The following is a 26,853-nucleotide window of genomic DNA, read 5'->3' as shown; positions in this document are numbered from 1 at the left end:
TAACTTAGATGAAATAGAAAAATCTCTAAAAGACATACACTACTGAAACTGACTCAAGAAAAAACAGATTATATGAATAGAGCTATACCAAGCAAAGAGATTAAATTAGTAATCAGAAAAAACAACTACCCAGGAAGAAAAACCCAAGCTCAGATGTTTTCACTCATGAATTCTACCAAACATTTAAAGAAATATTAACAATTCTTAATGAACTCTTCCAAAGTCAGAAGAGAAAGAAAATATTTACAAGTCATACTCAGTATTATCATGAAAGCAAACCCAGGTAAAAATGATATCACAAGAAAACAGAACTACAGACCAATATCTCATATGAATATAGATACAAAAATTCTCAATAACATTCCAGCAAAATGAATCTATCAGTATACTGAAAGCATTATACATCATGACCAAGTGGGATTTTATCCCAGGAACCAAGCTTGGTTCAACACTTGAAAATCAATGAATGCAATATACCATATCAATAAAACAGAAAATAAAAAATACATAATTATCTCAATTAATGCAGGAGAAACACTTGACAAAATCCAACATCCTTTCACAATAAAAAATTAAAAATCAACAAACTTGGAATGGAAGGAAACTTCCTCAACCTAATAAAAGGCATCTATGTAAAATCCAATCTAACACCACATTTAATAGTAAAAGACTTGATGAGTCCCCCTAATATTACAAAGAAGGCAAGGATATCTGCTCTCACCATTCTTATTCAACAGAGTACCAGAAGCCCTAGTGTCCCCAATAAAAAAAGAAAAATAAGAGGCATACGATTGAAAAGAAAGAAACAAAACTGTCCCTATGTGCATATGACATGACAGTCTCACAAAGAATCTACAAACATTTTTTTAAAATTCTAGATCAAGACACAAATAATAAACCACTTTTTGTTTACAGTATGTCTCGTTTTGTTGTGCTCCACATTATTGTGCTTAGCAGATATTGCATTTTTTACAAATTGAAGGTTTGTGGCAACCCTGCGTTAAGCAAGTCTATCAGTGCCATTTTTTTCTGCAGCATTTGCTCACTTTGTGTCCTTGTATCGTATTTCGGTATTTTCACAGAATTATAAGTTGAACTTGAATATGTGACTGAATTGCTGCAATCTCATGATAAAACTTGAATAAATGGGGAGTTGCTTCTTATGGATGAGCAAAGAAAGTGTTTTTTTTCTTATTTTTTATAAATCGTTTTTCTATATATTAGCAATAAACCTGTGGAATCCAAAATTTGAAATCTAACATCATTTACAATTGTGCAAAAAAAGCCCAAAATAACATACTTAGGTATACACTTAAGAAAGCATGTATATAGAGATGAAAGAGGGAATTCCCTGGCAGTCCAGTGGTTAGCACTTCCACTGCAGGGGGCACAGGTTCGATCCCTGGTCCGGGAACTAAGATCTCACATGCCTCACAGCATGGCCAAAAAGAAAAAAAACAGAGATCGCAAACATCCCCCAAATTTATCTATAGATTGAATGCAATTCCCATCAAAATTCCAGCAGATACACTGTAGATACGTATAGGATTATTCTAAAATATATAAGGAAAGGGGTGGGCCCTAAAAAAGAAAAACATTTTGATAAAGAATAGTGGAAGGAATCACACTACCTGGTGCTGAGGGTTTCTATAGTTACAGTGATCTACACAGTGGCACTGGCAAAGGAACAAACCCCATAGATCAATGGAAGAAATTAGAAAACCCAGAAACAGACCCACACAAATATTCTCAATTTACTGTTGACAAAGGTACAAAAACACTTCAAGAAATCATGCTGGAGCAATTGGATATCCTAATGAAAATTATTAAACCTCACACCTTACACAAAAATTAACTGAAACTGCATCATGTTAAGCAAAAAGGAGAAAAAGGAGAAAATCTTTGCCTATGGCTAGGCAAAGAATTCTTAGACTTGACAACAAAAGCATGACTAATTAGCAAATTTGATAAATCAGACTTCACTGAATTGAAAACTCTGGCTCTGTAAAAATACTGAAAACTATAAGACATCAAGAAAAGAAATTGAAGAAGAAAGAAATAAGTGGAAAGACATTCTGTGCTCATGGATTGGAAGAATTAATATGGTTAAAATATTAAATACTACACAAAGCAACCTACAGCTCCAACGCAATCACTATCAAAATTCCAATGGCATTTTTCACAGAAATAAAACCCTCAGAAATCTGTATGGAACCACAAAAGACCACAAATAGCCAAAGCAATCTTGAGAAAAAAGAACAAAGCTGGAGGCATCATGCTCCCTAATTTCAAGCTATATCACAAAGCTACAGTAATTAACACAATGTGGTATTGGCATACAACCAGACACACAGATCCATGTAACAGACAGAGAGCCCAGAAATAAACCCATACAGAAATGGTCAATTAATTTACAACAAAGGAGCCAAAAATATACAATGGGGAATAGACAGTCTCTTCAGTAAATGGTGTTGGGAAAACTGGCCAGCCACATTCAAAAGAATGTAACCACTGTCTTACACCATGCACAAAAATCAACTCAAAATTGATTAAAGACTTGAATGTAAGACCCGAAACCATAAAACTTCTAGCAGAAAACACAGGCAGTAAGCTCTTTGACTTACTGTCTTAGAGATAATTTTTTTAATCCAACACCAAAAGTAAAAGCAACAAAAGCAAAACTTTTGTTCACAGCCCATGCAAATAGCAAAACTCAGAAAACCTCATCAATGACCAAAAAATAAACATTAAAGCCATGAAATACCATTATTAGACTATTACATGGGCAACAATTCAAGATACAGTATACTAAGGGCATTTTAGGTAATGAGATTCTCGTGTACTGTGGCGGGGATACAAACTGTACACTCTTTGCAGGGCAACTAGCAGAATTATCAAAATAACACTGTGAAAACCCTGTAGAAGATATTACCTTACAGAATCACCTCAGCAAAATACTAACAATTTAACATCTATAATACAAGAATACTAGTGTGTGTGTTTACACACAGATCGATGAGCGACGGACTCATACACAGAGACGCACAGAGGGACTCAGGGAGGAAGAGACTGAAGGACTTATTTCAAGGTTCCACGCACTGCTGTTTGAGGCAGGGAAAATCTGAAACACACGAAACGATCATCAACTGAGGAATGTGCAAGCAAAATCTGGAATACCATGTGGCATTGGAAAGACTAAAGTGGATCCTTAGAGTGAAACAGAATGACTTAAATGATTTTTTTAAGTACAAAAATAGCAGGTCTCCAAAATCAGTTTATTAAATGATGTGTCATCCTGCTGCCACTGGTATAACAGTGGGGCACAGTAGGATATCAAGAGAGATAAAAATACGAACTCTAGAACGAGAATCCCTAGATTGAAATCTGAGTCCCACAGTCTAACGAAAATTGCAGTACCTACTGTACGGGTTTGTTGTGAGAATTAAATAAGTTGAATATAAATAAAGCACTTCAAAAAAAAAGCCTTGCTGGGCTTCCCTGGTGGTGCAGCGGTTGGGAGTCCGCCTGCCGGTGCAGGGGATGCAGGTTCATGTCCCGGTCTGGGAGGATCCCACATGCCATGGAGCGGCTGGGCCTGTAAGCCATGGCCGCTGAGCCTGCGCGTCCAGAGCCTGTGCTCCGCAGCGGGAGGGGCCACAACGGTGAGCGGCCCGCGTACCGAAAAAAAAAAAAAGCCTTTTGAAAATAAGCAATATATGTGTTTTGCTGTTATTATTATAATTACACGTAAAAACACAGCATAAATGCTTGGTAAATATTAGCTATCATTTTCATTACTATAAACCAGCATTCATTTTAGGCACTGTTACACTTGTTAGCTTATGTGAATATACCCTTATGAGAGATTTCAAAGTATATTTGTTATAAACTATATAAACTATACTAAATAACACATATCATATTTTACAGGAAAAACTATGTAACAAAAATGAAGTGTGACTGATTACAAAGTTTAAACAAATTATTTGCCTAACAAAGTTAATATAATTCCTCATGAAAATTATGTCTTTCTTTGGATATATGGAACACCGTTTTTTAGTGTATTAAAATGATCAGGGAACCATTAATAATTCTACCATTTGTTCTACATCCCAGCTGTGAAAACAATGTTGCATGAGCTTCCTATTGCTTCCAATGGTATATTAACTTCTTAAGCTACAAACCTCGTGGCTTAAAATAACACAAATGTATTATCTCACAGTTGTGGAGATCAGACGTCCAAAGTGAGTCTTGCAAGGCTGGAATCAAGGTACATTCGCTCTGGAAGTACCAGGCTCCAGAGACCTGCCACCTCCTTGGCTTGTGGCACCTACCCCACCCTCTCCTTTCACTGCCACGTCTCCTTTTTCTGCCTTTGGGGCTGTCCTGCCTTCCTCTTTAAGGACCCCTGTGACTGCACTGGGCCCACGCTAGTAATTCAGGAGAGTCTACCCTTCTCAAGATCTTAATTACACCTGCAAAACCTGCTACTGTAGGGTAATATATTCAGAAGCTCTGCAGGTGAGACACGGACAGCCTGGAGGACCCTGACTCTGTCTCCATGCGTGGGTCCCAGCCGTGAGACGGAACTTTCACTCAGGCTGTTCTCCTGGCCACTCCATGACCAACTCACCTCTCCAGTCTCAGACCTCAACAGATCAAGCTACCTTTGGACAGGGGTTTTAATACAGTGGCAATTCATGTTCCTGTTCACGGGGATGGCAGTGCACCATCAAGAGGATACTCGGAATTTAAAGGCAGTACGGAGTACAATATCACGCTCATTCTCTGAAAACACGATTTCCATACCACCCTGTTTTTATGCACTGTCTTAAATTGATCTGTACATGTCAATATTCCCCTGAAGGAAAATGATCTTCCCTTACCACTAACCCCTTACAAAGCACTTCACAAAATATAGGCAGGCAGACATTTTTCTTTAATTAAGAGAGACTAAACACAACAAAATCCCTTTAAAACAAACCTGTTAAAGTATGTAAATATTTGTAAACATTAAGAAATGTTAAAATACAACCAAAATCCCTTCTTACCATATACAACATATTTCAGTTGGAGATTTTTAACAACTTCTTCCACAGTAGGTTTATACTCCAGAAAACACGTGTAAACCCCACTCATGCTCTCCTTGAAGTTCTGGAATACAAGGCTTCCTGTGGAGGTCACTTGTGCAGTGCTGTTTCCTAATAGAGGAATAAGATACAGTGATCAGTAGCTTAAATTACATGAGATTGAGATAAAATAATGAAATAGTTTCTTAACAGAGAAAAACCATCCAAATTTACCTACAGAATCACTGAAGGAGTCGGGGACAAAGTCATTGTGTCTGGTGGTTCTTGACAGTGGGTGCCAGGATGAACTTAGTGTCAGAATTTCACTAACCAGAGTTCATCAAGTGAGTGGCTGCCTAAGTGGTAAGAGACTAACAATCACACGTACATGATGTGCTCCTCATCTGCTTGTCGCACTGAGATGGCATGATCAGTACTCATATACATATAATATAGCATATACTTATACATACTATCAAGTAATTATATTTGTATATATGCATATAAATACTTTATTGATGAGTTATGCTCTCATTAAGCACAAAAAATGTATATGAAAGGGATAAAAACAGTGTGTCCAGAACAAAGGCTAACTCAATATAATCACGAACACCTAGGGATTTGCTGTCATTACACAAGGTACTTGGCAAAATTTGGATTACAACCGTGAGGGTTGCAGAAGAAAGAAAACAGGAGACTGGATCACTTGACACCCGAAGTCGCACAATCAGAACTGCAGTGCTGGGAGTCAGAACGTGGACGTAAGGTCCCTTGTCACTTCAGCATCACTTAAGTACCACACTGGGAGAGCCATGTTGTGTAATGGGAAAGAACTCTGATTTAGAGGGTTAGGACTTCGCTTTTAGGTGTGCCTTTCTTTCTCATAAACTGTGTAACTGGGGATAATCACTTAATCTTTCTGAAGTCTAGCTCCTTCATTTGCACAACAAAGAATCATAATATACGATAATATATCTCATAGAATCATTTTTGAATAACAAATACAAGGAATGTTAAAGTACTTGAAAAAGCTATAAATCATTAAGCAATTAAAAATGGTTACTCTCAAAGTTCATAACCACGGGTTTGCACTAGAAAAAATTATTAGATATTAAAACTCACTCAATAATTTAATAAACTATTCATTAGAATTGAAAATATTATCTTAATAAATACTCATCTTTTTCTATTTTAAGAAAATAATTTATTGCCTATAACTGTCAAGTTGAAATTTATTTTGAAGAAATTTATGGCTTCAAAATAAGACAAAAGATGAATGTTCTTAGTGAAGAAATTTTCATTATTCATTTTTTCACTAAAAATGTGTTGAGTTTCTAGCACATGCAAAGCCCTGTTTCGGATACTGAAGGAGAAATGAATAGATGGATATACCCACCCTCAAGGGATTTACATAGAGCATTATGCCTTGAGAACTCCCATTTCTATATCTTGGATGAAGCTAAAAAATGTGATATAAATTTAGAATACATTTCTATTGTACTGCCTATTTCTTCATGAATATCTTTTGATGAAAGAGTACGTATTTATCATAACATGTTGTCTCTTTTTTAGAACAGATTAAGAGGTTTTCAAGTGTTTGCTATACATATATTTCAGCAGACACAAACAGATACATCATAGTAATATGATAAAAGGTGCCCACAAATTGTAAAGAAATTTTAGAATATCATGTCAGCAATGAAGCCATGCATTCCCTGGCAAAAATTTGAAATAAAATTTCCCAAACCAGAAGCATTAATAAGTGTATTAATATATATTTGAATGCCTACTACAATGTTAAATATTATGACAGCCAGAAAATCTAGTATCATACAATTTGTAAGAAAACACTCTCTGGCTACCTTCTTATTTTAAAAAATTTAAAAGTAGCACACTTTGAAAAGATACCCAGATGATTGCATAGCCAAGAGAAGAACCCACTTAACAAATACCACTTAACAAACAGACTTTTACAAAACTAAGTTTAAATGGGAATTTCAGGATGCCAAGGCATATCACTATATACTATATAAGAACTCATACAACAGCAGACAGTCAATAAATAATTAAACTGAAGTCAGGACTTCTTCCTCTAGAACTCAGCTTGATCATCTAAAAATTCAGAGTTGGATTAGATTTCTAGAAGCACATGCCTCAGAGCTCTAAAATTATATGGCAAAATTTAAGCACCATTTCATTACAACTAATTTTTAAAAACAGGTTTATACTTTTGGTTTCTGCTCAGATATGGAGAGTGACTATAAGAGCAACAACATCATACAACAATAAGGAAAAAGACAAACTATCAACCAACAAATTTTCTTGAACCCATCAAACAAATGAGGCAGGTAGGGCAACCAGTAACCCTGAAAACCAGGAATGAACAGGGCCTGCAGGTAGAACCTAGACCTAAGCATTTGCTTCAATGGTCTAAGAACATCTGGCTAAAAGTTTTCAATAAATTGCTAAAAGCCAAGTGCTGTCCAGTGTGAGCATGTGAAGCCTCTGAGGACCACAGATGGGGGCAGGGGGAGTGCAGAGGCAGTTGCACCCTCTTACAGGCTTCTCACCTTCATGAAAATCTTTGGGTGTTCAAAGGAAGATCAGGGGAACCCTGAGCAAGATTCCCACAGGGCACTGGCTAGAGGAGGGGGCCAGCGCAGGGTACTGGCTAGAGGAGGGGGTCGGCAGCCCTGCCAAAACTCCACCCTTGCCCATTTCCCCTACCTCCTGGTGAGGAGCAATGCTTTAACCTACAAGGGAGAAGAAACAAAAATGGTCACTGAGGGCACTGTGGAAACATGTTACCACTAGGGAAGGAAACAGGAAGAAAAAAACCTCACTCTTGAGGAAGTCAGCAAGAAGTACTAGGCCAACACTAAAGCCGGCAGACAGGCTGAAGCACTTCTAAAGGCCACACCCACAAGATCCAGTGACACCACACCTGCTGAATCAGAACACCAGAGACTGCCCCTCTCTCCCAACTGCCCATCACTAATAAGAGTCTAGCAAAAATGCAGTTAAATCAAGCTAGGAGAGCTGCAAGAAAGATTCTCTCTAGAGAAAGCAAAAAAGGAGAAACCAAAGCCAAAGATGAGACAATGGAGAAAAATAAGTTTTCAGTAACCACAGCAATAACCAATATCAAAGCCAGACAATTCCTGACTAGTTTAACACAAACTCCCAATATTAAAGGCTTAATAATATTTTAAAAAGTGTTCATCTCAAGTATAAAAAAAAATATCTCAATATTTACTATCTTATTCAAGATGTTCTTAAAAAATTAAGAAGCATACAGAAGGGTAAGAAATGGCACATTTCCAAAATACCAGGCAATGACACAGATGTCAGAAGTATCAGACAGTTAGTTTAAAATAACTATGAATAATGTATTAAATAATTTAATGGAAAATGTAGAAAGCATGCAAGATCAGATAGGTGATTTCAGCAGAGTCTGAAACCATAAGAAATAATCAAATGGAAATGTTAGAACTAAAACCAAACCAAAAAAATAAAAAAAGAACACGTAACACAGATGAAGTCTTCCTTCAATGAGCTCATAAAGAGGCTTGACACAGCTAAGAAAAGAACCAATGACTTGAAGACAGATCAAAAGAAATTTACCCAAAGAGAAAAAGCAACAACAACAACAAAAGCAAAACAACACCAAGAAGAATGAATCCAAGAGCTATGGAACAATTTCAAACAGTTACATAAGGGTGACAGAAATCTCAGAAGGAGCAGAGAGATAGGATGAAGCAGAAGAAATACTGGAAGATATAATGGCCGACAATTTTCAAAAATTAATGACAAACCAAAACTACAGATCCAAGAAGCTTATAGAACACCAAGCAGAATAATACAAATAACCAAAAAAAAAATGCATTTAGCATTCAAATCACTGAAAGTGAAACGGAAAGAAAAAATCTTGAAATTAATCAGAAAAATATGGCACACTGCCTACAGAGGGATAAGGACTATTTTATAGCAGCCTTCTCGCAAGAAACTATGCAAGCAAAAAGAATACAGAATGCCATGTTTGGAATGTTGAAAGAAAAAAACTGCCAATCCAGAATTCTACAACCAGCAAAAGAAATAGATAAGCAAACTTTACCCAAAGCAAACAGAAAGGAAATAATAAAGTCAGAAATCAATGAAACTGAAAACAGAAAAATACCAGAGAAAAATAACTCAAAAGCTGGTCCCTTGAAATGACTGATAAAATTGTTAAATGAAAGAGAAAAGACACATCCAATACCAGGAGTGAATGAGGGCATATCATAGAGATCCTGCATATATCAAAAAGATAACAAGAAAATATCATAAACTATGCACATAAATTTGACAAGTTGAAAAAAATCTAAGTTGGACAAATTCCTTAAAAGACACAAACTACAAAAAGTCATAAAATGGTGAGAAGGGAAAGTCCTAGTCCTACCTCATTTAGATTATTATCTGTGAACTCTGAAGCCAGACTTCAAAGGCACTTGACTTCAGGAAAGTACCTTGTTCTCTCAATGCCTCTGTCCACATATAAAAGGGAGAAAATGACTGTACTTACTGCAAAGAGCTATTGTGAAACTTAAATGATTAGTATATGTAAATTGCTTAGAACAGAATCTGCTACATGATAAAAGTATACGTGTTGATTATTTTTATAAAATTCGGAATAAAAACATTAAAGTAAAAATATGCTTGCAGAATATATCCACACATGTATATCTATATTTATATATATTTAAATATGTGCATTTACTACATGTATGAATACACACATAGATATATGTATGTATTTGTGCATGTGTATTCATACACGTAGTAAATGCATAAAGAAAAGCTAAGGAATAATATTGTAAAAGTTCAGGATAATGTTTACCTAAGGGGGGTTGGGGACAGAAGAATGGGATTTTTCAACATTAGAAGGTTCAACAGTCATGATAATGGTATATCTTGGCTTCTATAGCAAGCTCAAGGATGTCTGTTTTATTACGCTTCATAACTTACATATCTGTTATACAGATTTGTATTTATCAGATGCTTCATAATAAAAATATTAAGGTAGAGTAAGATATAATCTATGATCTCATTTTTTAAAAAACATAGTAAGGATGCAGTTACAGGGTAAAGCTAAACGTGTGTGTGTGTGTGTGTGTGTGTGTGCGCGTGTGCAGTTATACAGGTTTGTGTGAACATTTAAAAAAATGGGAAAGTCCACACACCAAAAAGAGCTAATTCATCAGAATGGTATTAGGGTTGAAGTAAGAGATACAGGGCTTGCTGCAATAAATGCTTTACCTTTGTAAACCAAAAATGTTGGAAGAGAGACAGAAGAGGGTGGCAGTGGGGGTGAGAGGAAGAGAGCCTAGCAAGTCTAAGACTTGGCCTCTACACTGTACTACCATCTAAACAACCTGGATGCTTCTCTCCAAAGGGAGGCGCAAGTACATAACTACATGTTTCTTTGGTTCAACTGTAGCGGAACTATCTTTGGAATATCCATAAAAAGATTAAAAAAGTACAGTGTAGTTTAACCTAGAGTCCAAAAAGCTTCTCTGTTTTACAAGCTTTAATAAAATTAGACATTTTCCACGTCTCTCTGCAATTACAGTGATAGTACTGAGCTTTAAAGCTGGCAGACAGCGAACTATGACGTGACACTGCACTGAAAACACAACTGTAATCATGATGTCAGAATACCAGGATTTTCTGAGAATAGTCTTTATAAATGCAAAACCATTGCATCTATATGATTTTATCCTTACCTGGAAACAGCTACGTTTTTGAACATCTGTTTTCCATTATGAAAGTGAGTAATATAAAATGTCACTTCTAGTTAAAGGATTCAAAATTCACTTACATAGTATACTTTGCAATACAAGCTGCAAGACCTGGCCTGGCATCTCAGAGAAGAGCATGTTTCACATCTCAATTTTCAAATCAAAGGAGTAACAAATTACAACACAACAAATCAATACTTAAATGCTTCTATTTTTGAACTCACAGAGTTTTAATAACGAATGTAAAATATATTTAATATACATGCTTGTGTTATATTATTTGCTATTAGAAAGCAATAAAAATAAAGATTGATTTTATTTTCAATATTGGATACCTTTACTCCTGGCCCCCTTCGCTGATTTATATTAACTGCCTAGCCTCTCAGGACCTCTGTCCCTGACCTCTGCTGACCCCCTCCTACACTCTAGTACTGCAGCCAGGCAGAGGTCACGCTGCTCTGCGTACCTCCTGCAAAGCTGGGCACAATGGCAGCCACCAGGTAGTCACTCACCTAGAGCCGAGTAATTCACTTTGGAGACACACCACCTAACCTAAAGAGTGAAGTAACTCTTTAAACCTTGAGCTATTTCAGAATCAACATAAATATTATGGCAATGTACAACCTAGATTGTTCAACTATATAAAATATGAATTAAAACATATTAAAAAATAAATATTTCTTATGAATGTTTCTTCAGCAAGTCTTTGTATGAATATACTGCTTTCCTCCATCCAGGTCTACAAAATAAACCTGTAGGCTTTCACCCACAAGCACTGTCTCAAAACACCAATAAGGGAAAAAAAGGAGAAGAAGGAAGGAAGGAACGGAGGGAAGGAGGGAGGAAGGGAGTGAGGGAAGGAAAAGAGAGAGAAAGAAAACATGGTGAATAGAGCAATAAAGAAAAACTTCCACAGAAGGTATGCAAAAGTTACTTCCTTGAACAGATATTTAGGATGAAAATTCATTATCTGAATTTTCAGCAAGGCTGAAAACAAAAACAGCTAAGCTAATTGATATTTTTTAAACTACACTGCAAAAACAAATCAGCTTATAGCAAATGAGATATCAGAATACAAGTAAGATGGGCATTTCAAAATAACAAAATAAGAAGTTGAATGGAGAAAATGTTGACCAAATCAATCATACCAATAGTAATCTCTATGTGGTAAAATGTACCTTCATGAGAATAAGACCTTGTTTTCTCAAAAATCTGAAAACTGTAAGACTACTATTCAGATGTATCTCAAGTCCATCTTCTCCTCTGGATGAGTACCCGAGTACTAAACTTCCTCTTTTGTAAGCACAGCATCAGTAACATATTATTACACAGCTACCACCAAACCATGCAGTATATTTAAGAGCATGTTTTTCATACTAAAATACTGAATGTTAAATTTAGTCAGTTTTTCAAAATGGATATTAATATTTAGGTTAAATTCAAATATAATCCATACTGTCTGGTCAGGATTTTAATCAGAGTGAAATATAAGATAAAAAATATAAAATCGTAACTACTAATAAAGTCTCAAGTTGTCCCTATGTGGGGCTGTATAAAACAAACAAAACCAGAATTTTAAACCTAGAGCTCAAAGTGCTCATTTGTATTTTTAACAAAAGCCAGAATCATATTTGCTTCTTCATACATACTTTGCTAATAAAAGTCTAACTGAGGTAACCAAAATGATTTTATGAATTTTACAATAAAAAAGGAAAATTTTTTGAAATATGTATGCTTAGAGAATTCTCCAGTTTAATCATCCAGTGTGTCTCTATCTCAAATTAAGATCTGGAAAAAACAGTCATGCCATCTACATTGTTAGATTCTAACTCCAAAAAGAAATTGCAAGAAAAAGAAGTGAGCTAATACATGAGCGTATATGAGATACAAATATTCCTTTTGCTCTGAGTACATTTCATACATATTTTTAATTATAACAACTGAAACAGAAGCCCACCTGAAATGATTCTTCCTTTCGGCCCATGCCACTGGAATGATGGGTCTATGAGTTCAGAATTCCGCAGTCGTTGGGTTACACATAACATGTGTGGACTCTTTTGATGGAGCATAACATATACTTTCACTGAAAATAAATATTAAAATGTTCCAATAATATTTTATGTTCGTTCACGATCTATAATGGCTTACATTTTTGTAGTCTGGGTTACATGTTTTCAGAAGTTTTCTTTGGATTATTGCTATTGCTTGGTAAGAACTAAATTTCATTGCATTCCATATAACTAACTTTCAAAAACATACACTTAATTTATTTGTGTGTGCAAGTGTATCTTAATCTCAGCATTATGCATTAGTCTTTTTATTCAGAGTTTATATACCAACTTACTTTGTTGTCATAAAATTATTTTAATTACAAAGTATTAAGATAATTCTATATCTATACTTCATCTGTTTTGCAAAGACACCAAACCTGAAAGAAACTGACAAGATAAATTTGTTTAGATTATGGAACAATACATTACTCACAATGATGTAACACAGTGTACTGAATTTTAAAATTGTAATGTGATTAAAAAATTCACAAATATGTGCTTTGATTGATTTTAATTATTAAGCATTTTTCCCACTTTGCTTTAAAATTTAGAGCACTGCTCATTAAACAAGCAAAAATAGTATTCTCTAGGAGATACAAAAGGATCACAGTAAAGATTCAATTGTTTTGCATTTACTCACAAGAAAGCTTTTAGAAAAGCTTCTAGAAACTCCTCAGTAATCCCATGGCAACACTTCACTAATCAACCATATACTAAGATTTTTGTGTTCCAGTAAAATAAAAATTGTTTCTATGAGAATCAAAATTCTCCTTAACTTTAAAGAAACTGTCTCTAAACTTTAACCATACAACATCATGTTTATTGAATGTAGCTTTTAGATAGCTACCCTTACTTAGGTTAAGAAACTTCCCCTCAATTCTTGGTAATTTGTTTTCACGGGACACTTGCACCTATATTCATAAATGTAACTGTATATAATTTTCTTACATTATCCTTTATCTTTTTCCAATTTCAGTACAAATTTGTTATTTAGTGTTTAGCACTATTAAGTTAGGCATCTAAGATTATAATAGCCACATAAAATGAATTAGGCAGATTTCCTTCTATAAATTTTCTCTGAAAGAATGTGTAAAGTGTTTTTGTCCTTGGAAACTATATAGTCTGGTACTTATTTTTTGGCAAGGGAGGAAGTAGCAAAACAAATTTCTGATTAACAATCTGGAGAATTTAATTATTAGTTTACTAAGTAATTTAATCAAGTCTGTTTTAGAAACTTATATTTTAGTAGAGTTATTCACTGTAAGTTTATTATATAAAATTATTCAGAATACTAAATTCTGATTTTTAAATCTCACCATATCTTAATTTATTCATAATATTTTTGTACTTTCATTATTCTCTTGTGAAACAATTACCAAAACTCTGTCTACTAATTGCTCCAAAGACAGCTTTTGGTTCCATTCAATCTATTATTCTTCTCTGGTCTCTTTCATTAATTTCTCCTCTTATTTTATTTCCTACTCACCTCAGTTTAAACGTTTCTTCTTTTTTCTACTTTTAATGAATGCTTATTGTATTAACATGCCATTCCTCAGCACGACTTACTGGCTCTTTTATAAGGACACCAGTCATATTGGATTTAGGTCTACCCTAATGACCTCATTTTTAACTTGATTACTTCTATAAAGATGCTGTCTCCAAATAAGTTCACTTTCTGGGGAATTGAGGATTAGGACTCAAACATATGATTTTAGCGAGAAGGATGATTCAGTCCATCACACTGAGATTCAGTTGTTTTCTTTAACTGAAATGTTAATTCATTTTAAGGATAAATTTAAGCACATCCAATAAAAAGGGAAGTTAGTTATATATGACTGTTTTATAATTTAGGTTTAAAAGCTGTAGTTTTAAAACAAAAGCTGTGATAAAAGTTGTGATATCAGTGTAAATGGCAGAGTAAAGAACTCCAAAAATCATCCCCTTCATAAAGGTAATAAGAAAATGGCATATTATTTGAATCAACATTTTAAGAACTCTGGAAATTAATTAATCAAAGACTTACAGCACCCAGGAAAAATGTACTCAGGAAAAACAACTGAATCTCGGTGTCATGGCCTGAATTATGTTTCTCCCTAAAGTCATATGTTTAAGTCCTAATTCCCAGTTCCCCAGAAAGTGAACTTATTTGGAGATAGAGTTTTTATAGAAGTAACCAAGTTAAAATGAGGGCATCAGGGTAGGCCTAAATCCAATATGACTGGTGTCCTTATAAAAAGGGGAAATTTGGACACACAGACAAACACAGAGGAAAACAATGTGAAGAGATATAGGGAGAAGATGGCCATCTCCAAGCCAAGGAAGGAGAACTGGAACAGGTCCTTGCCCTACTGCCCTCAGAAGGACGCACCCAAGCCTCCATGATTGGACTTCTATCCTCCAAAACTGTGAGACAACACATTTCTGTTGTTTAAGCTGCCAGGTCTGTGGTAATTTTTTATCGTACCCCTAGCAAATACACCTGGTAAAAACAGTGAGCTTGTAGCACTTTAAGTTGCTGTATTCCCATTAGAACCAGCAGCCTGGTAGCCACTAGAGGGGCAGATGGGGTTAGGTGGACTTCAGTGCCTCCTTCCCAGAGAATTGTCATTATTTCATCTTTCTGGCAGTGTTCTGGAAGACACCATGCACAAAGCTATCTTTACATGACCTAGCTTGGAGCACACCCACTGTAAAAAGCCTTTTCCCCAAGAGTCTTTGTCAAAAACAACTAGAGCTTGCCACTTAACTTTGTAAATGCCTGAAGCAGTGGGAGTAAGCATCAGCTTAACCAAAAGCTTAAGAGGAAAAGCTGGGTAATGACATGTCAATGGGAGCTTTGAAAACTTCAGACACGTTCCTAGGAAAATAGAAGGGCGTGTGCATGCACAGAGTAGGCCACGTGGCCAAGACTGGGCATGCTCAGTAAAGAATGAGAGGCCTTAAAGTTCTCACCTCTGGCTGAAATTGAGCCTCTGTACAGCAGAAAGTGAAGGATATGGTGGAGCTGTCAACTGTCTGGCTAAATGTTTAAGGTAAGCCACGACAAGCTCACAAGGATTCTCAGAAAATATTAGGAGACTAACTGGTTCAGGTGTTTAATGAAATCTCTGTTGAACCATTAGCCTACCTAAGCTAACTAAGCAAAGACTTCAGTGGCCACACATGACAAGGAATACAGAATTTAAAGAGAATTAGTTCAGAAAAGTCACTAAACAAATGCTACAGGAATACCTCATTCTACTGTACTTTGCTTTACTGTACCTCACAGATTTTGCATTTTTTACCATCAATGGTTTGTAGCAATCCTGAGTTTCAGATGATGGTTAGCATTTTTAGCAATAAAGTATTTTTTAATTAAGGTACATATATTGGTTTTTAACCAACTGCTATTGCACACTTAATAGACTGCAGTACAATGTAAACATAACTTTTATAGGCACTGGGAAACCAAAAAAATTCATGTGCCTTACTTTATTGTGATACTCACTTTATTGTGATGGCCTGTAACTGAACCTGCAATATCTCTGAGTATGCCTGTACAACAAAAAGCAACTACATAAATACCTAGAAAGGGGGAAGAATCTGATTTCCAGAGTACTACATAATATTCCCTACAAAGTCCAGTTTTCAACCAAAAATATGAGTCATGCAAAAACCCAAGAAAGTATAGTCATAGGCAGCAAAAAAAGCAACCAATAGAAACTGTCCCTGAGGAAAGTCAAATTTTGGAGTTACTGGACAAAGACTTCAAATCAGTTATTTTAAATATGATCAAAGAACATCATGCCTAAAGGACTAAAAAAGTATGAAAACAATGTCTCTCCAAATAGAAACTATCAATAAAGGGATAGAAATTATAAAAAAAGATCCAAAGAGAAATTCCAGATGAAAAAGTACAATAACAAATGAAAATTCACAGTTAAGAATCAATAGCAGATCTCAACAGACAGAAGAAAGAATCAGCAAACTTTACGTTACATCAATGGGGGATTTATCCAATCTGAGAAAAAGAAAAATAGAAAGATACGTGAAGATAAATCAACAGTACTCAGAGACCTTTGGGAAACCATCAGGCATGCCAGTATATGCATAAAACTCCCATGGAAGAGTGAAGAGAAAGAGCCAGAAAGAATATTTGAAGAAATAATAGCAAAAACTTCCCAAAATTGATGAAAAACATAAATCCACACATCAAACAAGCCCAATGAACTCAAACTAGGATACATTCAAAGAGATCCACACCTTAGCCACATCATAATCAACTGTGAAAACCCAGAAACAAAGAATCTTGAAAGCAGCAAGACAGAAGCAACTCATTACATAATATGGTCCTCAATAAAATTAGCTTACTTCTCATCAGAAACCATAATGAAATAGAAAGTTTGAATAGACCTAAAACAAGTAAAGTGATTGAATAATAAAAAAAACTTCCCACAAGGAAAAGCCCAGCACCAGTTGAATTCACTTGTGAATACTACCAAACAAGTAGAATTAACAATACTTCACAAACTTCCAAAAAAACAGAAGAAGAGGGAACACACTCCAACTCATTTTATGAAGCCACTATTGCCCTAAAACCAAAATCAGACAAAGACAACACGAGAAATCTACAGACCACTTTTCCTTATGAATATGTACATGATAATCTTCAGAATACTAGCAACCAAATCCAGCAACATGAAAAAGGATTACACATCATAATCAACTCAGATTCATTCCAGAAATGCAAGGCTAGTTCAAAATACAAAAATCAATCAATGTAATACCTTATCATATCAATAGAATAATGGACAAAACCCACTGATCCTCTCAATATATGCAGAAAAATCATTTGACAAAATCCAATACCCTTTCACAATAAAAGCACTCAACAAACTTGGAACAGAAGGAACTCTCTTAATCTTATAAAGGGCATCTACAAAAATTCACAGCTAACATACTTAATAGCAAAAACTGAAATCTTTCCCAGGCCCCCAAGGTCAGGAACAAAACAAAGATATCTGTTAACATCAATATTGAACTGGAGGTTCTACCTGGAGCAACTAGCAAGGAAAAACAGGCAGATTGTAAAAGAAGAAATAAAACTACCTCCATTTGCAGATGACATGATACTATATACAGGAAATTTTAAGGAATAATTCCCCCTATCCCCCATTTAAAAAATTAGAGCTCGCAGCGGGAGAGGCCACAGTGGTGAGAGGCCCGCGTACCACAAAAAAAAAAAAAAAAAAAAATTAGAGCTATAAATGATTCGGCAAGATGACAGGATACAATACCCATTTGCAAATCTCAATTGTATTTCTATACAGTAGCAATGAGCAATCCAAACATTAAATTGATAAAAACATTCTATTTACAGTAGCATCAAAAAGAATAAAATATTTAGGGATACATTTAACAAAAGTAGTACAAGAAGACTCATACACTGAAAACTGTAAAGCATCATTGAAGGAAAATAAAGAACACCTAAATAAATGAAAAGACACTCCATGTTTATGAACTGCAAGACTGTAGAGTGTTAAGGTGGTAATACTCCCAAGATTGATCAACAGATTCAATGCAATCCCTATAAAAATCCCAATGGGCTTTTATTCCAAAAATTGCCAAAGCTGATTCTAGAATAAAACAAAATTTCAAAGGACCCAGCATAGCCAAAACAATCTTGAAAAAGAGCAAACTTGAAGTACTCACACTTGATAATTTCAAAACTTATTATAAAGCAACAGCAATCAAGACAGTGTGGTACTAGCGTAAGGAAAGACATATATATCAAAGGAATAGAATTTAGAGTCCATAAAAAAAACTCATTCATCTATGGCAAACTGCTCTTCAACAAGAGCACCAAGACATTCAATAGAGAAGGAAAAGTTTCTTAAACAAATGATGCTGGAACAAGGGGATATCCACATGCAAAAGAATGAATTTTGATCCCTACTGTATACCATATGCAAAAATTAATTCAAAATGGATCAAAGATCTAAATATAAGCACTAAAACTATGAAATTCTTTCAAGAAAATGTAGGAGTAACACTTTGTGGCTGCTGATTAAGCAATCACTTCTGATATATGAATCCTAAAGCACCAGTACAAAAGAAAAAATAGAAATCAGACCTTATCAAAGTTTAAAATGTGTGCTTTAAAGAACACTATCAAGAAATGAAAACACAATCCACAGAATAGATGAAAATATTTGCAAATCCAACATCTGATAAGGGTCTAGTATCCAGAACATATTAAAAAAAAAAAAACTCTTCCATCTCAGTAATATAAAAGACAGCCAAATTAAAAATTGGGTAAAGGACTTGAACAGGCATTTCTGTAAAGAAGACATCCAAATGGTCAATAAACATATGAAAAGAGGTTCCACATCACTAGTCATTAGGGAAATGCAAATAAAAAGCACAATGAGAATCCACTTCACATACACTAGGATGGCTAAAATTTTAAAAGATGGACAATAATAAATGTTAATATGGATGTTGGGAAACTTGAATCCTCATAAATTTCTGGTGTCAAAGTACAATAGTTCAGGTTCTTTGAAAACTTGTTTGGCAGTTCCTCAAAATGTTAAACATAGAGTTACCATATATCCCAGCAATTTTACTCCTAGGTATACTGAAAACATATGTTCACACAGAAACTTGTCCAGAAATGTTCATAACAGCACTTTTCAAAATAGCTAAAAAGTGGAAACTTCCTAAATATCCATCAATTGATGGATACACAATTGTAGTATATCCATTCAATGGAGTATTATTCAGCCATAAAAACGAATGATACATTCTGTAATATAAATGAACCTTGAAAACATCATACAAAGTGAAAGAAGCCACACACAAAACACCACATAGTGTATGATTCCACTTATATGAAATGTCCGGAATGGACAAATTTATGGAGACAGAAAGTAGATTAGTGGTTTCCAGGGGCTGGAGTGTGACTGCTTAATGGGTACGGTGTTTCCTTTTAGAGTGATGAAAATGTTATGGAATTACACAGCGCTGACGGTTTCAGAACCTGGTCAATATACTAAAAACTACTCGAATGTATACTTTACAGGAGGAATTTTAAAGCATGTGAATTTACCTCAATTAAAAAAATATATATATAAAAAGTTGTAGATGCTATGCCTCATGTTACTACTGCAAAATCTTATTAACCCAAAATCTTTATGATATACAGATCCCATTTAAAAAATGTTTTAGCATAAGAACTGCATATGGGGACTTCCCTGGTGGCGTAGTGGTTGGGAGTCCGCCTGCCAATGCAGGGGACACGGGTTCGATCCCTGGTCCAGGAAGATCCCACATGCCACGGAGCAACTAAGCCTGTGCACCACAACTACTGAGCCTGCGCTCTAGAGCCCACAAGCCACAACTACTGAGCCCGCGTGCCACAACTACTGAAGCCCGTGTGCCTAGAGCCCGTGCTCCACAAGGGAAGCCACCATAATGAGAAGCCCATGCACCACAACAAAGAGTAGCCCCTTCTCACCCCAACTAGAGAAAGCCCACGTGCAGCAACGAAGACGTGCAGCAATGGAGCCAAAAATGAATTAATTAATGTTTTTAAAAAGTGCTTTAAAAAAAAAGAACTGCATACATTTAATATTATGTTTAATTATTATACAATAACAAGCAAAAACACTGTAGACAACTTTAATTAGATAGCTTTTAGAAATAATTATTTTTTGCATACTTAAGAAGTTACAGCAAACAGAATTAAACTATATGAATCTAACTCTGTGGAAACAACTTTAATCCATTTCCATAGAGGAAAAGGGCGATAGGAAACTAGGATAACTGGGGAACACTAGCCTTTTGCAAAAGATTGATAAAATTTAAACAACTGCCAATTACTTTCTTACAATTGCTGAAAATCTATTTATTAATACCTGGAAAATTTGGTGATCCCACTATTTTCACTGAATCTTGGGTCAAGTGAATACCTCTTGGTAATTGAGCCAAATATCCCACTATCAAAAACAAAAAGAACAGAATTAATCAACAATCTGGCTCATTACAAATTTCAAGACATTCAAATAGGATACTATCGCAGTATATTTGATGTTTGTTGAAGGGGAGCCATAAATCAATATCCTCTGATATCTGGTATCTCTGTTACAGCTCTATTCCCTTCATACGCTCCAATGAAATTAACATACCCACCGCTTTCCCTATTATGTCTCACCTTCAGCTTTTTCTACATCCACTTAGAATACTCTCAATAAGTCCAAATCCCCACCCTTCAAGACCCAAATCACAAGTCCCTTCTCCCTCAAACCTTCTGTTTGCCCTCACTTCTTACCTCTTTAGTACATCATCAGCAACACTCACTCTACATTGTATTACAGTTCTTCATGCACAGACATAATTTTCCTTATTTGACTATACGCTCAATAGTAGGATCAGTGTTTATGTCAACTTATCAAGAATCAATATCTTTTGACTGCCTTCATCCAATTCCCCTCAATCCGCCTCTGGTAACCACAAATCTGATCTCTTTTGCCATGAGTTTGTTTGTTTTTGAAATATAATTGTCCCACAACACTTTGTTAGTTCCTGTTATACAACATAGTGCTTTGATGTTTCTATACATTTTGAAATGATCACCACGGTTAGTCTAGTTATGATAAGTCATCATACAAAGACATTACATTGCTATTGACTATATTCCCCACACTGTACATTTCAAACTTGTGACTCATTTATTTTGCACCTGGAAGTTTGTACCGCTTAATCTCCCTCACCTACTTCTTCTGTCCCCTTTGGCAAACACCTGCTTGTTCTCTATCTATAACTCTGTTTATGTTTTGATATGTTCGTTCATTTGTTTTTTTAGATTCTACATATAAGTGAAATCATGCGGCACTTGTCCTTCTCTTATTTCACTTAGCATAGTACCCTCTAGGTCCATCCATGTTGTCACAAATGACAAGATTTCATCATTTTTTTATGGCTGAGTAGGAGTCCACTGTATGTACCTATTATCTTCATTATCCATTCATCTATTGATGGGCACTTAGGTTGCTCCCATATCTTGGCTACTGTAAATAGTGCTACAATGAACACAGGGATGCATATATCTTTTCTAATTAGTGTTTTTGTTTTCTTCAGATAAATCCTAGGAGTGATATTGTTGGATCATATGGTAGCTCTATTTTTAATTTTGAGGACCCTCCATACTGTTCTCCATGGTGGCTGCATCAATTTACATTCCCACCAACAGTGCAGGAGGCTGCCCTTTTCCCCACAGCCTATGCAGCACTTGTTATTTGTTGCCTTTTTGATAATAGCTATTCTAACAGGTGTGAGAATGGTATCTCATTGTGGTTCAGACTTGCATTTCCCTGATGATTAGTGATGTTGAGCATCTTTTTCACGTGCCTATTGGCCATCTGTATGTCTTCCCTTGGAAAAAGGTCTATTCAGATCCTCTGCCCATTTTTAACTAGACTGTTGTTTTTTGATGTTGAGTTGTTTGTATATTTTGGATATTAACCCTTATAGGATATATACTTTGCAAATATCTTCTCCCATTCAGTAGGTGGCAGTCAAAACGTACAAATTTCTAGTATTAAGATAAGTACATACTTGGCATGTAATAAACTATATGATAATATAAATTATTATGATAAACATATGATTAATATAATTAACACTGCTGTATGTTACATATGAATTGTTAAGAGTTAATCCTAAGAGCTCTCAACACAGGAAAAAAATTTTTTTCTATTTCTTTAATTTTCTACCCATATAAGATGATGGACATTCCCTCAACTTATTGTGATAATCACTTCATGATGTATGTAAATCAAATCCTTATGTTGTACACCTTATAATTATACAGTGCTGTATGTCACTTATACTTCAATAAAACTGGAAGAAAAAAGTATGTTCCTTAAACCTGGAGGACACAGGGATGGGAAGCAGAAGAGGAAGTTAGGGCCAGACTGGGGAGCTCTTTGTAAGCCATCCTTTGACTCTGCAAAAACCAGCAAGCAAAAAAAAGATTTAATCAAGAAAAAAATAATCTGTCAAGCACTATACCTTGCACCTAGCAAATATTAAATAATAATTGTTAAATATGATATATTCTGATGTTGTTCAGTCCTCGTTGAACAAGTGAATGTTGATGGACACATGAGTGTGCACAGACAAGTGGCAGGAGCAGCACAAAAAATGCAATAAAGCTTAGACCCAAATCTTCTTTGTTGTTAACAGAGAGGAGGTACAGAACCAAGAAGAGTATGCTATTCAAAGTCAGATGACCTGGATTTAAATCCCAACTTCCACTAACGAGTCTTAAGAAAGTCAATTAAAACTCCAGGAGCTTCAGTTTTCTCATCTGCAAAATGAGACTAAATTCCAGATTTAGAGTTTTTGTAGGAACTGAATGGACTATCATATAAACTATAAAACGCTACATAAATGTTGCTTCACTATTCATACCTTACATATTAAGATACTGCGTTCTTAGTCTACTTCTTATATCCTTAGGCCTGATCTTGTTCTTGGATCAAAAGACAACACACACACACACAGAGTCGTACCTAGCACAAGATCATGGGCCATGGTCAAGAAGCATCCTTCTCCTACGGGGTAATTAACAGCTATCAGCTAGTCTCTACTTAAACTAGAATGACCTTTGGACTTTGGCATATTTTGTAATGTCTCTTCACTCCATTTCTTTCCATTCTCCTCCTATCCCCTGTCTACCTCCGCAGCCCTTCCTCATTCATATTCTTGGAGGGCTTCTTTTTTCATTGCCCCTTTTCTGCACAAATTGTATTTTAAACAAGCCTCTTTTGAGCTTTGTATGATTCAATTCTGGGAGATACTTTATTTCTAAAAAGTCTAAAACTTGAACGCAAAATAACTTTATTTCTAAAAAGTCTAAAACTTGAACGCAAAATAACGCAGCCAAAACCTTTCTAGTTAAATGATGACCGTTGAATTAAGCACTCCCTTCGGTATCTTAACTCTATTTTTAAAACATGAGAAAGTATTTCGGATCTCTGAATCAAAAGGAGGAAAAAAACAGCGGCAGCAGAATATCAAAACTGTAAGTTTCCAGTCTTTCCTGTACTTTACAGCTAAAACCAATAGATGGAGCTCCAGAACCACGGGAAATGAGAAAGCGGCGGGATGTCTACTCATTTCAAAATACACTGAAATCCTGACACCCGTACGTCGTGGAAAGCTGGCAAAGGACCCGGGGGCTGATAAGGGGCTTGTTAACAGCCAATTTAATCTCAAGCCTTGAGCTGTGGGTGTTTGAATGACCTCGCCCGTCTATACGACATCAATGTGCCCAGTTCTCCTATTAAATTCAAGAGCAGGACCAGTGATACAGGCTTTCCCATCAGCGGACGCACGTGACACACAGAAACCTCCGGGAGCCGCGGTCCGGAGCCGCCCTCCGCCGCCTCACCTGACGGGGGCGCCCGCAGCACCAGCGCGGAGAACACCAGGACCACCGCGGCCCGGGAGAGCGGGAAGTCCGCGGCCCGGGACCGCCGCCAGCCCCGCCGCGCTCGGCAGGGGGCCGAGGCCTCCATCCACCCGCCGCCTCCGCCGCCGCCGCTGCCGCCGTCGGCCGACACTCAGCGTGGAAGGTCGTTAGGCAGCTCGCGCCCACCCGCCAGCCAGCGGACCGGAAGGGGGGCCGGGAAAAGGGCCACCACTTCCGGCAGGGCGGGGGCGGGGCTGGACGGGTAGTGGAGGCCCGGGGGGCGCGAAGTCGCCCGCCGTCAGGAGCCCGCCGTCGCGCAGGCAACCCGGAAAGCATAGGCGACCTGTGGAAAGTTGTGGAGCCGCAGAAGAGTCGCGGGCAGAGGGACGGGCTGGCCGAGTCTGAGTGTTGAGGCCGACTCTGGACCACAGGGCGAGGGTCACGGGAGTGAGGGCTGGTCCAGCCCGAGAGGGCTGCCTCTCTCTCCCGACGTCGGCTGCTGACTACCTACGGATTTATGGGACGCAACTGGGCGATGGATGCAAGGTCCAGCCACCGGGAATGGAAGTGGGCCTTGAGCCCCAGGAAGAGGCTGGGCGGGAAGAACGAGGCAACAGCCTTAGATGGAATGGACCACTCAGCCCGAAAGATGGTCTTTTAATACCTGAGTTCAGAAAGATGCATAAAACCACCCGTCTGCCTACGTGGGTGTTTATAGCCAGAACGTGTTAGAATACTGTGCGTTTCTGCGGTGGGAAGGATTCACTTCACGTGAAGGGAGCTACGATACAAGTAAATCTTACCCAGGTGGTACAAGTACATAGGACAATGAAGTTTAAACAACAGAAGACAGAATGCCCAATAACCCTGTGTAATCGGAAGAAATGAGTGGTCCACGTGGTCCGAAAGCCATCACTGGGTGTCCTTCTCTCCAGATGAGGGTTTTCGAACTGACAGCCTGAGCACCCACCTGAGTCCACCTCCCCACTTGTTCGGTGGCGTATCTCGAACATCAATGCCTTCAGATGTATCTTGTTTGTGCCACAGAGAGCATCACCCCTTGCTGTCTTTCAGCTGGCCTGCTTTACCAACTATGTCTTCACAGCTAGAATCGTGTCTGTTTTGCCACCATGTTAACCTCAATTCCTGGGATAGTTCCTGGTATAAAGTAAGCATTCAAATAACCAGTTTATTTTTAAAAAAGAAAAGAACAGAAAACATCTAGCAGAAAGGAAGGAGAGTTCATTTTGGACCAGGACCAGGTTGAAGACATTTCTTAAGGATTATGTAAATATCCAAAGAAGTCCTTTGTTCTTATTAACAAAGGAAATTGAAATTTCTGCTTATTTCTTGAGTTTTCTGGCTATCTTTATGCATGTGCTAATTGGTAAAATGTATCCAGTACAGTTTATTCTACTGAGTAGATTTACTTCTTTAGGAATCCTTTCTAATCTGTATAAAGTCTTGAATTGAGTACAGCCTGTTCAGGCATGTCTTAGTAAAGAGACCTGCATGATTTAGATCCAGCCAGCATTTTGGTCAAGGTCTTGCACTTCCTTTGAGCACACCTAGTAAACAAATTTTACTGAATAGTGCCCAATAAATCACTATATTTGTCTAGATATATATTCTGCTAAAATTCCTTTTAATTTTTATAAACAAGTCAACCTGCACAACATGATTTTTACCAAATGAACTTTGGACTGTGGACTTATAGAGAATAAAGGGCAGAGAGGACTGTTCAGACCATGCTAAATCTTGAAATCTCTGTTTTCAGTAATTCAGTCCCTCCTGCCTTGGTCTGCTGTGTAAATTCCTAATATTTAACCTGAGAATAAGAAGTAATATTGGAGATCTTAGTTAATGTATGGTGTGATTCTAAAGATGGAAAGCTGATTGCTGAAAATCAGAAAGTGGGTCTGTTATTCATATTTGCACTTTTTACTCCAGTAGGGATGGTGTTAGCTTTTGTGCCCAAATTCTACTGTCTGGAATTCCTTTGATAGCAGTTTTCGTGCAAGACCAAGTTACCTAGTTGAAATGAGCTTTTAAATGAACAGTATATTGATGATGTCTTTTTTTGCATTGAGATAATAGCTGCTACTTACTGTAGTTTCCTGAAATGAGATTAAGAACTTCATTGCTCTTACTCTGCCATCATGGTAGCAAAAAGGTAAGTAAGGATAATGTAGGGCACATAAAAGATGAACCTGTACTTTGACTATAAATTGCAAGTTACTTTCCTTAAAAATTAGATACATTGATTTAACTGTAATGTAATACATGTTCATTTTTTGCACTGCATTTAAATTTACAATTTATATAGGCAGTGTGTTTTGTACTTTTTTATATCTATCAGGTAAATACTTAAAGTATCTCAGAGATATGTTTTAAAAAATATATTGCCTCTTCATTAACTGCTTTATTTATACCCTTTACTGAATCTCATTTACCCAGAAAGTATCAACTTATGGAAAAATTTAAAAATGAGCACAGTTTTC

At 36.6% G+C, this 26,853-nt stretch overlaps 1 protein-coding gene across 1 annotated transcript in view; it reads right to left on the bottom strand.

Annotated features, from left to right (window-relative positions):
• ZPBP (zona pellucida binding protein) overlaps positions 1–24,458 on the bottom strand; it is a 102,458-nt gene extending 78,000 nt beyond the window's left edge. Inside the window, exons 1-4 of the mRNA XM_030871344.2 lie at positions 24,332–24,458; positions 20,793–20,873; positions 12,804–12,929; positions 5,052–5,201 (exon numbers count right to left, since the gene is read on the bottom strand). Coding sequence (XP_030727204.1) covers positions 5,052–5,201; positions 12,804–12,929; positions 20,793–20,873; positions 24,332–24,458 — 484 coding nt within the window. The remainder of the gene's footprint in view (positions 1–5,051; positions 5,202–12,803; positions 12,930–20,792; positions 20,874–24,331) is intronic.
• Between the last annotated feature and the right edge of the window lie 2,395 nt (positions 24,459–26,853).

Source organism: Globicephala melas, chromosome 9, assembly GCF_963455315.2.
Source record: "Globicephala melas chromosome 9, mGloMel1.2, whole genome shotgun sequence".
NCBI lineage: Eukaryota > Metazoa > Chordata > Mammalia > Artiodactyla > Delphinidae > Globicephala > Globicephala melas.
The sequence above is the reverse complement of the archived record's forward strand: the minus strand, read 5'-3'. Positions and strand labels throughout refer to the sequence as shown.